The sequence below is a fragment of the Argiope bruennichi genome, chromosome 11 (assembly GCF_947563725.1).
Source record: "Argiope bruennichi chromosome 11, qqArgBrue1.1, whole genome shotgun sequence".
Taxonomy (NCBI): Eukaryota; Metazoa; Arthropoda; class Arachnida; order Araneae; family Araneidae; genus Argiope; species Argiope bruennichi.
The window spans coordinates 73,942,305-73,957,873 of record NC_079161.1 but is presented as its reverse complement, the minus strand read 5'-3'; the positions used below and the strand labels follow the sequence as shown (position 1 = coordinate 73,957,873).

Genomic DNA, 15,569 nt, shown 5'->3' with positions numbered 1-15,569 from the left:
TTGACAGCGTAAAATCCCCCTTCTTGCTTTCTGCATTATCAGTTTTTGCAATTTAAAATATTTGAAAAATATGTTAATTTTGAAAGAAAAAAAAAACAAGTTGTCAGATAATATTAAAAATATTTTTATTTTAAAACTAAAATCTAACAATTAAGATGTCGAATGACGTAACAATGTTAGCTATAAATGTATTCATCATATGCTACATAAAAGAAAAGAAATATTTCCATAGAATTTTCAGCAAACATTACAAACAGCAAAAAAATTTAAAAAAAAAATATTTATGAAAGATTTTATAATCAGCTCAGGTATTAAAATTAAACATTAAACAATGATGGAAGCCATTAAAGTAAGGAGACGAATTAATTTTGTTATAGTTGTTAAAGAACTATTAAGAGTAACAATAAATGTTCGAATTAACAAAAGATTAGGAAAACAATTGTTCTAAAAATTATTTTTTTTTTAAATTCTGGTTTAAATTTCTTAATTAATGTTCATAGAACTAACATTAGTGACTTGACTAAGAGACTTGAACGTTTTTAAAACAAACTGATCGGTAATTTGCGTTTTTCTCCGATTCCTTGCATTACTTAATAGCGCAATGTTAAATTATTAACTTTAATTCGAAATGCGCCAAATCGAATAGAATTTGAACCAATTTAAATCAAAAATCTTAGTTGTTGTTTTTGTTTTTGTTTTGATCAGGTTTCGTTTTATTCTTAAAATTATGTTTATTATTTATTTATTAAAGTTAGTTACCAATTATTTATAAATTATGTTTATTAATTATTTATTAAAGTTAGTTACAAATTATTTATAAATCATGCTTATTATTTATTTACTAAAGTTTGTTACAAATTATTTATAAATTATGTTTATTATTTATTAAAGTTAGTTACAAATTATTTAAAAAAATATTTCTTATCAAAATTGTTAAACATTAGAAGCAAATTTTCATTGTTATTTTTTTTTTTTTTGATGTGCACATTTTTAGATTCATACCATTTTTTTTCTTAATTCAAATATTTGGATAAATTGAATTTTGTTTATGATCCCCTTGATATTAAATCAATGAAGTTCCGCTGATTTTTTTTTATTAAAAGAAAACGCAAATATAAATAGTTGTAAAAATTTACCACTAATCCATAAAAGAAATTCATAAATAACTATATTCCAAAGAGTTTAGTTGTTGTTGCCCTTTTCTTGTTCAGTTTAATAAAAAGTAGGGATAAGAATATGAAATTTATCGCCTTTCTTACTTTTGCTTTGAACTGTTAATTAGAATGCTTGAACTAGAAATGTTATAAAATATACAAAGCTAAATGTCGCCTGCTATAAGTAAATCTGTATTTATTAGACTTCACTTATCTTTTCTGTTTCGCCCTCTTAATAAATTATTTTAATAAGAATTGCTGTAAAAAACTCATAACTCTAATGAAATCACGAAGTACTATTCAGCAAATAATTTCATAGATTTCGCTGGCTGCTTCAATTTGATTAGATTAATCAACAACTTAGTAAAAAATAATCGCCGATTGTTTAGTTTTATAATTTATAAAAAAAAATTTCGCGTTGCTTCTATTAAGGAAAAGTCTGTCAAAGAACGGTTATAATAGTTAATAAAAAAATAGCTGTGTGTATTAATCGTAGCATGAAATTCGTAAAGGCCATTCATCAAGATATTCATTATATATTGAGGATTTATTGATTGATTTATTAACTGAGCAGATAATGAAAAGCTCAAGCAAAAGTAGATCATATATTAGCAATAAAAACTGAAATAATTTTTTCAAACATAGTAATATTTAAATAAGATTTTAATTAGTATGAAGATTTTCCAATAAGATTTTCGTTGCTTAAATTGATTTCTTGCTTTGCACAGATGAATCAAAAATTGAGCAAGAATAGTTCTAAAATGTATAGCATTAACATTCAAATGGAATTTTTAAAAATTGTTTCTCTTCCAATGTTTCAAGAAATCTATTTATTCTTCGCTTGAAATTCTTTCAAGAATTCAACCAATTTTTCAGTATGTTCCAGAGTGATAGCGTTAAAGAGTGAAATCCGAATGCCACCAACAGATCTGCAATTGAAAAAAAAAATAGAACAATAATGTTAAGGGTTGTGATATATGTAAATAATGTAACAAAAACATTTCATTTAATTCATACATATTCTAGGCTGTATTATTTTTTTATACTAGCCGCCTTTGGCTACCAGTTCACCGGGATTGATGATTGCTAAAATTTTCCATTAAATATTCTATGCAATGGTTTTTTCACCAAATATTTTTAAACGTTAAATATTAATAGACATATAACACATACGTTTTTGAAATTTTACCCCATTTTGTTCATTGTACAATGCATTTCCCCAATTTCCTGTCGTCTATTCTTAAATTTGAACTTGATTTGAAACAGAAGTGATTAAACGTCACCTAATTCAAAAATATTTTTGATGAAATTAAACATGTTTCTTTTTTTACATGACTACGAAGATAGAATTGTGCAGCGTTGAGATTATACTATGAAATATTTTTTATAATTTATCTTCGAGTATTATTTCTAAAAAAAAATTATCTGATTCTAAAACATTAGAAACAAATTTATAAAAAATAGTTCACAGTACTTAGGGACAGAGTAAAAATTTAAAATTCATGATTTATCGATTCAAGCTGTCTAAAATATAATTTTCTTTATTTAGACGTATTTTCTTATTAGACATATGTGCCTATTACTAACGATGCAGAAATTATGGGTATACGCTTTGGATATGGATATTTAATACGTATAAACAATGTTTATCAGGTAAGTAACTGCCTTAAAAAGTTGAATTTTGCGAAATTAATTTTTTTTAAATTTAATATTCTAAATGTTTGAACAAGTTTCTTTACAGAACCATTAAAATTTTATTTATAAGTTTATTGTTGGAGGAAATTGCACTAATTTTTATATTAGTATTTCAATACAGTATAATATTATTTTATATTTTTAGATATTATTTTCTCAAATTCTAATCTCTGATAGAATTTTTTTAAGGAAAAACATCGTAAATTTCCTCTGGTGTATATTTTTTGTTCAAATTTGGTATAATAATTTCTCAATATGTTTTGCAGTGCCTGAACTAGAGAATAACTAATGTATTAATTTAGAAATATTTCATAGTTGTTTGAGTACTTTACAATGTGAAAGAAATTGAATATTTCGTTTTATTTATCAATCGAATCCCAATTTTTAAAGAATGGATAGAAATACAATTTATATTTTAGATAATATACCTCTTAAGCTGTCAGCGAATTTTTAAGAAAATCATTTGATAAACCTCTAAATTAAAAATTTTTTGCTCTAAACCTCTTTTTAACCAAAAAAAAATTTAAATTTTTAAAATATCTTTTGCCATTTAACTGGTATAATTTGGTTTTATAGAGGTTTTGTAGATAATAATATTCAAAATAATATTCATAGATGGAAATAGGTTCAAAAATATAACTATTTTCGAACGTTTTTCAAAAAATTAATCCCAAACGTTGTCACATCTTAAAGAATACAGAATCATTCAATCAAAAATATGGATATTTTAAAAGGCCTTAGGAAGTATTTTCTTGCATTTATTTTTCCAGAAAATATCATATTTCATATTTATTTCATTTCATATAGACACGTGCTAAAAATTACACGCTTCTAGGTTTTGTTTGTGATGAAAGTTAATTTAATCTTTAAATTCGAGTTTCTGTCTGCGTAGTGGCTACAAGTTGATAAAAACTAATTTTTTTCACACACGTGTAACATACTCGAAGAGATTAACTTTATTTTTATTTTATATGAAATATATTATTTGAAAATATGCTTTAAATATTCTTGAAAAATTCATTAAAAACAGAAAAAAATTATATAACAAAATAATAGGAATAGTAAAATAATAATGTTTTGAATTTTAAGATAATGTAAAAATTATCGTTGTGCTGTAATATTTTTTGAAGTTATCAAGGGAAAATGATAAAATTTTGTTATATTTAATTAATTCAAATTCTAATTAAAGTTTTAAGAATCTTTCTTAGATGCACATTCTTATTCTCCAAAGTATACACGCACCAAGATTCGAAGTTCTAAGTCAAGCGTTCTAGCCTGTAGAGTGTCAACACACACGCACGCGCATTCATTTTTATTATAAGTGGAGATACAGATTAAGATATTTAAAATGGTACGACATCATAAAAATGTCATCTTCTGGGATATTTAAATATATATATATATATATATATATATATATAATAAAGAGATTTCAAATAATTCATATATATTTTAATTTACATTTATTTTTTTCAGATGAAATAGCCAGCTTTTCTCAGAATGAAAATTTCATTTGGATTTTTTATTATTATTAAAAAAAATTGACAGTTTAATTAAAAGTTACTATAACATCATTAATACCTCGCTTATATTTCAATATTTGTAAGCAAAATTTTGACTCGAATTAAAAATCGAAAATTAAAAATCTCTTTAACATTAGCACTCGGCGAAATCCCAATGAATCCATAAACGAACGCTTTTTAAAATTTTTAATGCAAAAATGTTTTTTATTTAAAATATATACTGATACCCAACATCTTTTTATAGTTTGTAATTATGTTTTCGTTAAAAAAAAACTTATGAATTCTTTTAAAGTCATTTAAAGAACTCTGCCAAAAAATACTTAAAAAAAAATAATAAAACAGAAATATATTTTTTTTTAAAAAAAATGAGCGTAGAGTTCAGTGTCAAATTGTTGCCTAGCAACGGCATATCTGCGAATTTAGGTATTTCAAAATCGTCTGCTTCTACAAAATTATTTATTAAATACTGAAAAATTTATAAAAGTTGAAATAAAAATTGCGTGGAAATGAAATTAATATCATTCAAAAGATACAATTTTGACTTTTAAGATGATGTAGAAATATTTCAAGTGCCGTAATCTGCTTCAAAATTACAACGGATTACAACTGCAAAAGTTCGGCTAAATAATTAACTGAATATTTAAGTAATTTTAGAACTTAGAAAATTTGCATTAATCTTTTCCTAATCTTATAAATAATAAGTGAGCAAAGTTAGAATGAATTCGATCCAGTTGATTAAGAGATGTGTTTACTTTCATAGGCATAAAGCATAGTATTTATATTGAAATAAATAAAATATATTAAATCATAAAAATATATTGAAATCATAAAAATATATTGAAATCATAAAAATATAATCTATTTTAAAAACATAATTTAAAAAATTATTAAAGTTTAAGCGAGCAATTTGATACATGGTGAAAAGAGAGAGAAAGAGAGAGCAAAAAGAAATCGAGGATTTTCGTTACAGTTGAGTAAGAAGATGCCTGTTTTTGTTTTTTTAATAAAAGAATTTTTTTGAAGAAACATGATCTTTTTAATCAAAAGCTACGCAATACAACATTTCTAAAACTTAATAAAACGAAATTAAATATTTTTCAAACGAATTGTCTGGCACATGTAAATAAAAGGTAATACGACTTCGGCAGATCTGATTATATATTTATTGAAAGATGTTTGTATTTTTTTTGTATAAGTCCAGAATAAATGAATATATATATATATATATATATATATATATATATATATATATATATATATATATATATATATATATATATATATATATATATATATATATATATATATATATATATATATATATATATATATATATATATATATATATATATATATATATATATATAAAAGTATTAGAGTCAAGTTAATAGGAAAAACAAAAATCAAATAAAAATTAAACCAAAAAAATTATTAAAAAAATATTAAAAAAAGAAGAATCCGGAAATACTATGAAGTTCCTTTTTGGTTTTAGTTTAAATAGGTAATAAATTTTAGTTGCGATTGCGAAACTGTTTTGTTTCGTTTTCATTTTAGTTTCGTTTTCAAACTTTTTCTTACTTTAGATTGGTTACTCGTTCTTGCATTTGGTTGGAATTTAGCTGCAGGTGCGCTGTTCCACGAACTGCAAATTTTTAAATAAAATATTTTTAATAGTTTTTTTTGGTGGTGGTGGTGGGGGGGTTCAATAGGTTTTTCGGTGTATTGCCTAAAAAATTTAAGAATTTTCAGATCATTTTTCCTGATTTTACTTTTTCGAGAATTCCTTGTTTTTGACGTTTGGGAGATATATTTTCATTTTAATAAATAAATTAAACTATGCAAAAAGTTAATAACGAATTTATCATAGCGCATGGCCCGTCGCGCGCTCTACCAAGGGGCACTGTGGATAGCTTTGTGTCAGGAGCATTCACGGAGAAAAAATTACTGACACAATTGTTTTGTTTAAAAAATCTTAAAAATACAAAAAAATATAAAATTTGTGGAAACGGAAAGTGTAGGACATGTCCATTAGCAGATAAGGAACAGATCAAAAATGAAAACTCAAAATTGCAAACATTCTGTAAAAACAAAAATTTGATTTATCTCCTTAATTGTTCAGAATGTAATTTAAAATATATTGGCCAAACTAGCACCGAGCTTAATTTAAGAATTAACAATCACAGATCCGATATAAAAAACTTCATAAAAAATAGGACCACTGACTTCGAACTGGAGCATTTTCAAAACCATAACTTTAACAATATTAATATCTACATTCTAGAAGACAATATTAACGAATTAAACAAAAGATTAGATCTGGAAAACATTTATATTTGCAACCTGAAAACTTTATTTCCTTATGGTCTCAATAGTAAATTAAATGGGGAAGGTTATGCAGATTTAAACAATAATTGCATTTATAACAAATTTAACATATTTAAAAATTTTCTAAATAAAGATAACTTTTCTAAAAGATTTAAAAGAGGTAAAGGGAAAGGAGGCAATTTTCAAATTATATTTGAGGAATTTCAAAATTACTGTAATCTGGAACACAATAGTGAAAACATTCACAGAATTAGGAAATACATTTTTGGTCTTAGAAATAATAAAATGAAATGGTTTTTAAATAATAAATTCGGGGAATTAGAGTTTAAAAATTCGTACACCAAATGTATTATTCTAGATCTTATTAAATGTAAACTTAACATTGGAAAAAACGATTTACTTTTTAATAATAAAAATAATGTTTACAAAGAATACTGTGTGATTAAATTCTTGGATATTTACTTCGAATATCTAAAATTACCCAAAATTATACATAATAATAATATATTTTTTCCTCTTGCAGATAAAAGTACTGTATCAATAGCGTTTAGTTACACTTCAACTTTAAAGAAAAAAATTTGTAATTATAACTACTATAGCAAAAATTTAGATAAAATAAATAAAACAGATTGTTAAAGTAACAAGGAAAAATATAAAGATTTTATAGATATTGATAAAGGTCATATTATTACAGGTAATTTAAAAATTATTAAATCCAACTCTTTAAGAGATTTGATGGGAAGAGGAACAAAATTTAGATTAAGAGAAAAAATAAACCATAACAAAATTTTGATTTCTATTGGTAATGATTTGGATGTTTTTATTGCCAAATTATCTAGAAAATACCATTGGCCTGCGGAAGGTTTCGGGGAATGGAAAGTGAGAATTTTAAAGGAAATTAAAATAAAATTGAATACTGATTTTGACAGATCTAAAGAACGTGGGATTTATTTTAGTAAAACATTAAAAAATGAAATAAAAAATTTAAAAGAAAAATTTGTTATTACAGTAATAGATAAATCAGCAAATAATTTCTGTTTAATTTGTAAATATTATTATAAAGAACTTTTAATTAATGAATATAACTCTAATGCAACTTATATGTTAAAGAACACCGGGAAAAAGGAATTAGATAAAAGAATGCTAGCTTTCGCAAAAAAAACCAAAACTAAGACTTGCTCTCTTAACTATCCTTATTTATTCCCAACAGTTAAATTTCATAAAAATCCATTAAAATTTAGATTCGTAACCTGTAGCACTGGTAGTTATAATTACTATACGGGTAAACATTTCTTTAAATACTTAAAAATTATCCTGGACAAAATAAAAAATGAAGACAACTTTATTATTTCTAGTAACAAAGAAGTATTGGATTTTCTTAAAGATAACAACATTAATAAACTTAATACTTTTGATTTCGAAAATTTATACACTAATCTTCCTCATGAAAAATTAATAAAGGTCTGCACTTTTATATATGATGAATATTTAAATGAAAATATCATTCCTAAAAATAACTGGCTTGAGTTATGTAATTTTAATATTACTGAAAATTACGTGTTTAATGGTATTAATTTTTATAAACAAGTCAAGGGCATTCCAATGGGGACAGCTTTCTCAAGTGCTTTAGCTAATATTTTCCTGCATTACTATGAGAAAAAAATAATTAAATATAATTTAATAAACGGGTGGAGATATATTGATGACCTACTTTTGATTAACTTCGACAATACTAATATTATTACTAATTGCTATCCAAAAGATTTAATTCTAAAAGATACAAATAAAAATCAACTTGAGGCTATACCTTTCTGGATTTAAAAATCGAAATTGCTAATGATAAAACAATAGTTGGTATATACGATAAAAGGGATGATTTCAACTTTAAAATAACAAAACTATGTAACTACCATTCCAATCTAAACTCTAAAATTTTCAAAAATCTAATTTTCTCACAAGTTAACAGGATCAAAAGGGTTTGCAATAATAAAAATTCTTATATTGAAGCATCAAATATCCTCCTTAAAAATTTAATTAAAAATGATTTTCCTAGAAATTACTGTAATGTCAATTTTTTAATTAAACAAGGTATGGTTTGGGATTAATCCTTTGGCTTAAATAAAAATAGAACTTTACTTGCATATTGGATCACTCAATAGATGGCGCTGGGTGCCTACCTCTGTTTACATAATTTACCGTTAACTTTTTTAAAAACAGGAAATCACAATCGATTGTTTAAAGCTTCCTTGACTGTTGGATTGTATGTTCTGGCTTTTTCGTTTTTAATTTTAATTTTAATTTTAATGCTGTTTTTGTTCTTTTGTTATTGTTTTTATTGTATTTTTACTTTGTTGTGGTTCTTTTTTTCTAATTTGTTATTTTGTATTTCCTTTCTGTTAAAATGGTATATCTCTTGAGCATAATTTCAGGGGATTTTCGGGTCACGAGGAATCATTATTAGACAAAGTCTGTATGTCCTCACAGAAAAAATCCCTTTATTTGAATCCCTGCCTGAGGGTGACCCTTGAAAAAGTCTTCAGGCCGGATTCTTCTTTTTTTAATATTTTTTTAATAATTTTTTTGGTTTAATTTTTATTTGATTTTTGTTTTTCCTATTAACTTGATTCTAATACTTTTGTATCAATTCATCTGTGTTTTAGAAGTAGCTGCAATTGCGCTCTCTAAATACTATGAAGTTCCTTTTTGGTTTTAGTTTAAATAGGTAATAAATTTTAGTTGCGAATGCGAAACTGTTTTGTTTCGTTTTCAAACTTTTTCTTACTTTAGATTGGTTATATATATATATATATATATATATATATATATATAGTGGCTCAAAAAATTGAGAGTACACCTTACTTTTAGTTGATAAATCCGACTTTCAATGTAAATAACACATTACCGGGCTGTGCAAACATGTTTTTATTTTTACACATAACAAATAGTTTAATTTAGAGTAAAAATAAAGAAAAATCAACGAAATTCTTCTAAATTGAAAAGTTTCACAAGCATTTTAAATAAATACACGCACAATTTTGCCTCAAAAAAGTGTACAAAAAATACACCAATAAAATTCTTGTAATATATTGCATAGAAAGAACGTGTCAGTATTTTGTTGCATGTCTTTTGGCTTTTATACTGGCCTGTAAACGTCATGGTACCGATTCGACCCATTTTTGGTAGTATCTGAAGATATTTTACCCATTCTTTTTGCGCCACTTGTTTTAAAATTGGTTTTGTTTTCTAATTTTGTATTTTTGAACCACTTTTTCGAGTATGGCCCACGAATATTCAATGGCATTATGTCGGGGTACTATAGTGGTATGTGTAACTGCTGTTTACAATGAAAAAGACGCCATATTTTGACGTTACGTGCATTTTGTTCGGAGTCGTTGTCCTGCTGGAAAATCAATTTCCATCTATAAAAGTGGAATTGTTAGAGAGAAACCGTTCATCAGCTTGCAAATTCAGAAAAAACATTTGAAGTTTGCAAAACCTCATCAATTGAAGACCAATAACCTTTGGAAGAAAGCTATATTTAGTAATGAGAGAAAACTCAACATTTTTGGCAGTGACAGCCATCGTTCAGTATGGAGAAAGCCTAATACTGCTTTGGAACCAAAAAATGTACGTCTTACAGTTAAACATGATGGTGACTCCGTCATGATTTGAGGTCGCATGGCTTCATCCGGGGTAGAAAATTTAATTTTTATAGATGGCATTATAAACGATATGGTTTACTTGGATATACTTTGCAGCAATCTAAAGAGAAGTGCCAAAAATTTGGGTTTAGATGGAAATTTCATTTTCCAGTAGGACAACGATCCCAAACAGAATGCACGTAACGTCAAAATATGGCGTCTTTTATATTGTAATCAGCAGTTACACACTCCACCACAGTACCCCGACATCAATACCATTGAATATATGTGGGCCACACTCGAAGCAGTGGTCCAAAAACACAAAATTAGAAACAAAACCCATTTAAAACAAGTGGTGCAAGAAGAATGGGGTAAAATATCATCAGATACCATCAAAAATTGGTTTAATAGGTACCATGACGTTTAGAGCCCATTATAAAAGCTAAAAGACATGCAACTAAATACTGACATGTTCTTTTTATGCGAGATATTACAAGAATTTCATTGGTGTATTCTCAATTTTTTGAGGCAAAATTCTGCGTATGTTTATTTAGAATGCTTCTGAAACTTTTCAATTTAGAAGTTCTTGGTTGATTTTTCTTTCTTTTTACTCTAAATTAAACCATTTGTTATGTGTAAAAATAAAAACATGTTTACACTTCCCGGCAATGTGTTATTTATATTGAAAGTCGGATTTATCAAGAAAAAGTAAGGTGTACTCTCAATTTTTTGAGCCACTGTATATATATATATATATATATATTTCAAGAAGTTTTACAATGCAATAAAGTATGCTGGGAAAAAATGAATCTCCACAAAAAAAGTATAAATAAATCATTCAAAATATTATAATTTAGGTTCAAATCATTACACAACAAGCACTAAATTAGCGAGTATACTGGTTCTAAAATTAAATTCGCTACATTTACTGTTTATAAACTGATGAAAAAGTTATCGCAGATATTAAAAGGTATATGACTAAGTTCGGGATGAATTGTTCGAAAAACGTTCGAAAAGAGTCATATTTTTGAATATTTGAACAAAAAAGGTTGGTTAAACATCTATGAAATCAAACTATCCTAGTTTAAGGGCAAATTTTAAAAAAATGAAAAAAAAGACCTTTTTTTGCACTAAAAAGAAATATAAAGTAAAAATCTTGTAGCTTAGAGATTTAACAAGTGATTTGCTTAAAATTTAGCAGATAGCTTAAGAAATATATTATTTAGTTCCTGAACTAAAAAAAATAAACTGCATTTTTAAATATTGCGGTTATACTGATAAATAACAAGAAATTTTCCATTTTTTTTTTTCTTTCACATTGTGAAGCACTAAAATAACTATAAAATATTTCTAAATGAATAAATTACTTATTTCAAGAATTGCAGAACATATTGAGAAATTATTACTCCAAATTTGAGCAAAAAATATGCATTAGATTTTAGTTTATGAGGTTTTTAGAAAAAAATTTATCAAAGATTAGAATTTGAGAAAATAAATAGCATTTAAAGATGTGAAATACATATAAAAGTATGTAAATACAAATATAAAAATCAGTATAATTTCCCCCCAAAATAAACTTAGAAATGAAATTCTAATGGCCTTATAAAGAAACCTGTTCAAATATTATGAATATTAAATAAAAAAAATTCATAATTTTGCAAAAAAAAAAAAAAAAAATCAACTTTTTAACATATTTATCTATTTTACCTTTCTAGAGATTCTAAAAACAAGATAACTATTTAATTTTTTCTTTTATACAAAATGTTCAAAAAAATTCAGCGTACAAACTATTAAGAGAAGTAAGAACCACAAAAACAAACCGGAAAGGAGTAGGAAAGTTTGACGGGAAAGCCAACCGGATTGGCTAGATGGCGTTGTTTTCCAATGATGTAATATGTTTGGTACCGCCCGATTTATGTAGCTCGTATTCATTCTTATGAAGATTGATGAAATGTCGTTGAAAATCTCTGCAGAATGCTGGATAATTTCAAAAGAGTGCATCAATCTATGCACTACTGCTATGGAACATTAATAACTGTAAGTGCTAAGAACTTTAAAATAACTGTTGGCAAACTGGACTACTGTTCGTTTCAGGGTCCCAAGATTATCATTTTTGGATAATATTTGCAGCTCATACGCAATAAGATCATCACTTTCCCGGAATTCTTTGTTAGGTCTTACACTTGACTTCCATATCAAACTATTTTCTTTCATCTCACCCCTATTTTAGTAAATGAACATTTTGCGCATGCGCAAAATCATGGTGGGTTGTCGTATCTGGGAACTGACAGAATAAGCACTGTCTCCACTTATAAAATATCGCTAAATAAAGAATTTTCACCCATTATTGAATTCCCGTTTCTGATTCATTTTGTATTCTTTAATTCATCTGGTAGGAGATCAAATATTCTTTTTTAATTCTGGCTTCTTCTTTTCTTGATTCTGTCGCTCTCGACAGTTTGATCAGAGAATTTTGAATCTTCCTGCATATTAGTAATAACTTATTCATCTATATAATTTTATATTTTAATCGATTTAGTTTATTCACTACTAGCCGCCTTCGGTAACGGCTGGTTTGCCAGTAATATTGGTTCGGTTTAAATTAAATTAAATTTGTTATGCATACTTGGTGTTTACGATTTCCTTAACAACGTATTTTTAACCATCGAATTGTCACAGGTATTGAAGCAATGTTATTTAATTTGCTTTACATTCGTTTTGTAGATTATATACGTGTATCTTTTAAGTAGAATCGAGTTCCCTGATTTCAACAGTTATTTATCTTTCAATTGCACATTGTCTTTTTCGGTGCTTAGACTTCACATTTTGATTCCACAGGCAAACTCAGGAGGAAATAAGCATAATCTTACCTTAAATTCCACCTTAAGTGTGGAAGAAAATCACGTCATTCAATATTTGATGAAACAATTAAATTTATAGTTAAAAAACTATATAAAAATATATTTTTAAAAAAATTGCCAAAGTTCTGGAAAAATCTGCATGATAATTAAATTGGTATTATGAAAAGACATTTTTAAATAATTTTAAGTTGGTGTGAAAATCAAATTTGAATTATCATATTTTCGGAAGTTATCAGAGGAAAAGCCCAAAATCTCGCTAAATTTTTGATTAATTAAAATTCTAAATATATATTTATTTAATCAATTCCACAGCGCACATTTTCACCCTCAAAAAGTATACCTCTACAAACCAATTTATCGAATAGAGTATCAATCCGTAAATACACACACTTTGTCCTTTATTATTAGTAGAAATTTGCATGACTTTAATGGCAGCGGAAGTTGTTTCCCCAAAACATTCTGGCATATTTTCTAATAAAGGTGTTATTTCATAGAATGCTTGGCAGGGTATTGGCGTACAGTGGTGAAGCAATATCACGCACACCTTCGGCGTGAATTTAGCATTTTTACTAAATCTATGGTGTCATCCTTGGCGAGTTATTTGGCGATTAATACCCGGAAAGTGTTAATTGTATTCAAAAATCGAATTTGCACTTTAGACACGATTTTTGCAACCCATTGAAACAAAATTTGGCACAAATTTACACTTGAGTCACAAAATCCCATACCAAATTTGATATACAGGGTGATCAAGAAATAACAAGAGGTATTAAGAGCCCTGTAGCGTGTTATGTACTGGATGAAATAGAACAAAATTTGGTCACCATACACATTAAAGTATGCGGTTTCGTTTTTTCAAGAAAAAATAAATTTGTACAAAAAGACGCCGATAGGGGACATTTTGGTGCTGCGATCGAAAACTTCATTATGTAATTTGCATATGTGGGTACTTTGTGACACGCTATTGAGAATAAAAGGAATGGTTGCTGGAATTTAAGTCATTGTGCAAGAATTCGCCCGTAGATGACGTTTTCACTATGTGAACGTGCCTTATTTGTCAAGCTGTTTTATCAGCAAGATGAAAATGCCAGTGCTGCTCTTCGTGAATACCGGTGGTTAAAACAGTTACGTAGAGGACTGATGACCATAACTAACTGACGAAGAATAGTTGAAAGATTTGAAACAACAGGAATTCTTGATGTGCAACCTGGCTGAGGATGTTAACGTTTCTTCAGGCCGAGGACGATTTCTGGTTGTGGAGCTACTTGAAAGGCGTTGTGTATTAAAGACATGTTCCTGACATTTCTACTTTGTACTGGCATGCATACTGGTACATTTGTACTGGCCAATAATTGCATATCAGACGAATAAATACCGATATGCCGAGAGCAACGGTCCAGAACTTCGTGTACCGAATGCAATTATTGAAACATCAGACTGGTGGTCACCTAGAGCCAAATTTGTGAGCTACTATAATAAAAGTTTGGTATTTGGTGTGTTGCTATTTACTGTTTCCATTGGCAGTTGTGTATTCTTTTTCCACACATTATGCGCTTGCAGCGCCAGAATATCTCCTATCGGCGTTTTTGGCACTATTTTTTTTCCTTGAGAAATCGAAATCGCATATTTTAATGTGTATGGTGGCCAAATTTTGTTATATTTCGTCCAATACATAACACGCTACCAGGCTCCGAACAACCCCTGTTATTTCTTGATCAGCCCGTATTTAAGTCACTGCGTTTTTTAGTTATCATATTTCATGTTTCTGAAATTACAGACTGACAGACGACCATTGTACAGACCACTAGTTGGATTTGGCTCAACATTTGATAGGTGTCTTCACTAAAGATTTATTCATCTAAATCCCTTCGTTTTGTAGCTATCATATTAACTTATATTCCAACAGCCGGACAGACATTCTTTTGTACAAATTTTGCTCGAAATTTGATAGAAATCTAAATTTGGTATAAGGATCATATACCAAATTTCATCCACCTAACTCAAACTTTTTTTTAGTTATCTTTGTAGCATACAGATGGACATTTTCCAAAAATGTGTTTCTCGCAATCACGGAGGTCTAAAACGTGGATATTCATCGAAATCTCGAGTTCAAATTTTCTGACAATTACAGTACTCTATAATAATCTTTAAAAATTACCCTTATTTTTTTTGAATACCGCTACAGAAATCTCGTAACATACTGATTTCAACTTAGCTTTGGTATCTTCTACTTTTTAAAAATATATTCAAGGGCAATGGATAGATAGATGGCAGGATATAGTTCTTTATATCTGTGATTCGTTTTGTGCTTATTCCATGAGGTGTTTGTTTAAAAAATACTTTAAATACACAAAATTGTTCATTGCTCGA

General features: G+C 27.2%; 1 protein-coding gene across 1 annotated transcript in view; it reads right to left on the bottom strand.

Annotated features, from left to right (window-relative positions):
- Positions 1 to 286: 286 nt before the first annotated feature.
- Positions 287 to 15,569, bottom strand: part of LOC129957621 (phosphoserine aminotransferase-like) — a 91,103-nt gene continuing 75,820 nt past the window's right edge. The window contains exon 10 of the mRNA XM_056070040.1: positions 287 to 2,083. Coding sequence (XP_055926015.1) covers positions 1,981 to 2,083 — 103 coding nt within the window. The 3' untranslated portion in view covers positions 287 to 1,980. The remainder of the gene's footprint in view (positions 2,084 to 15,569) is intronic.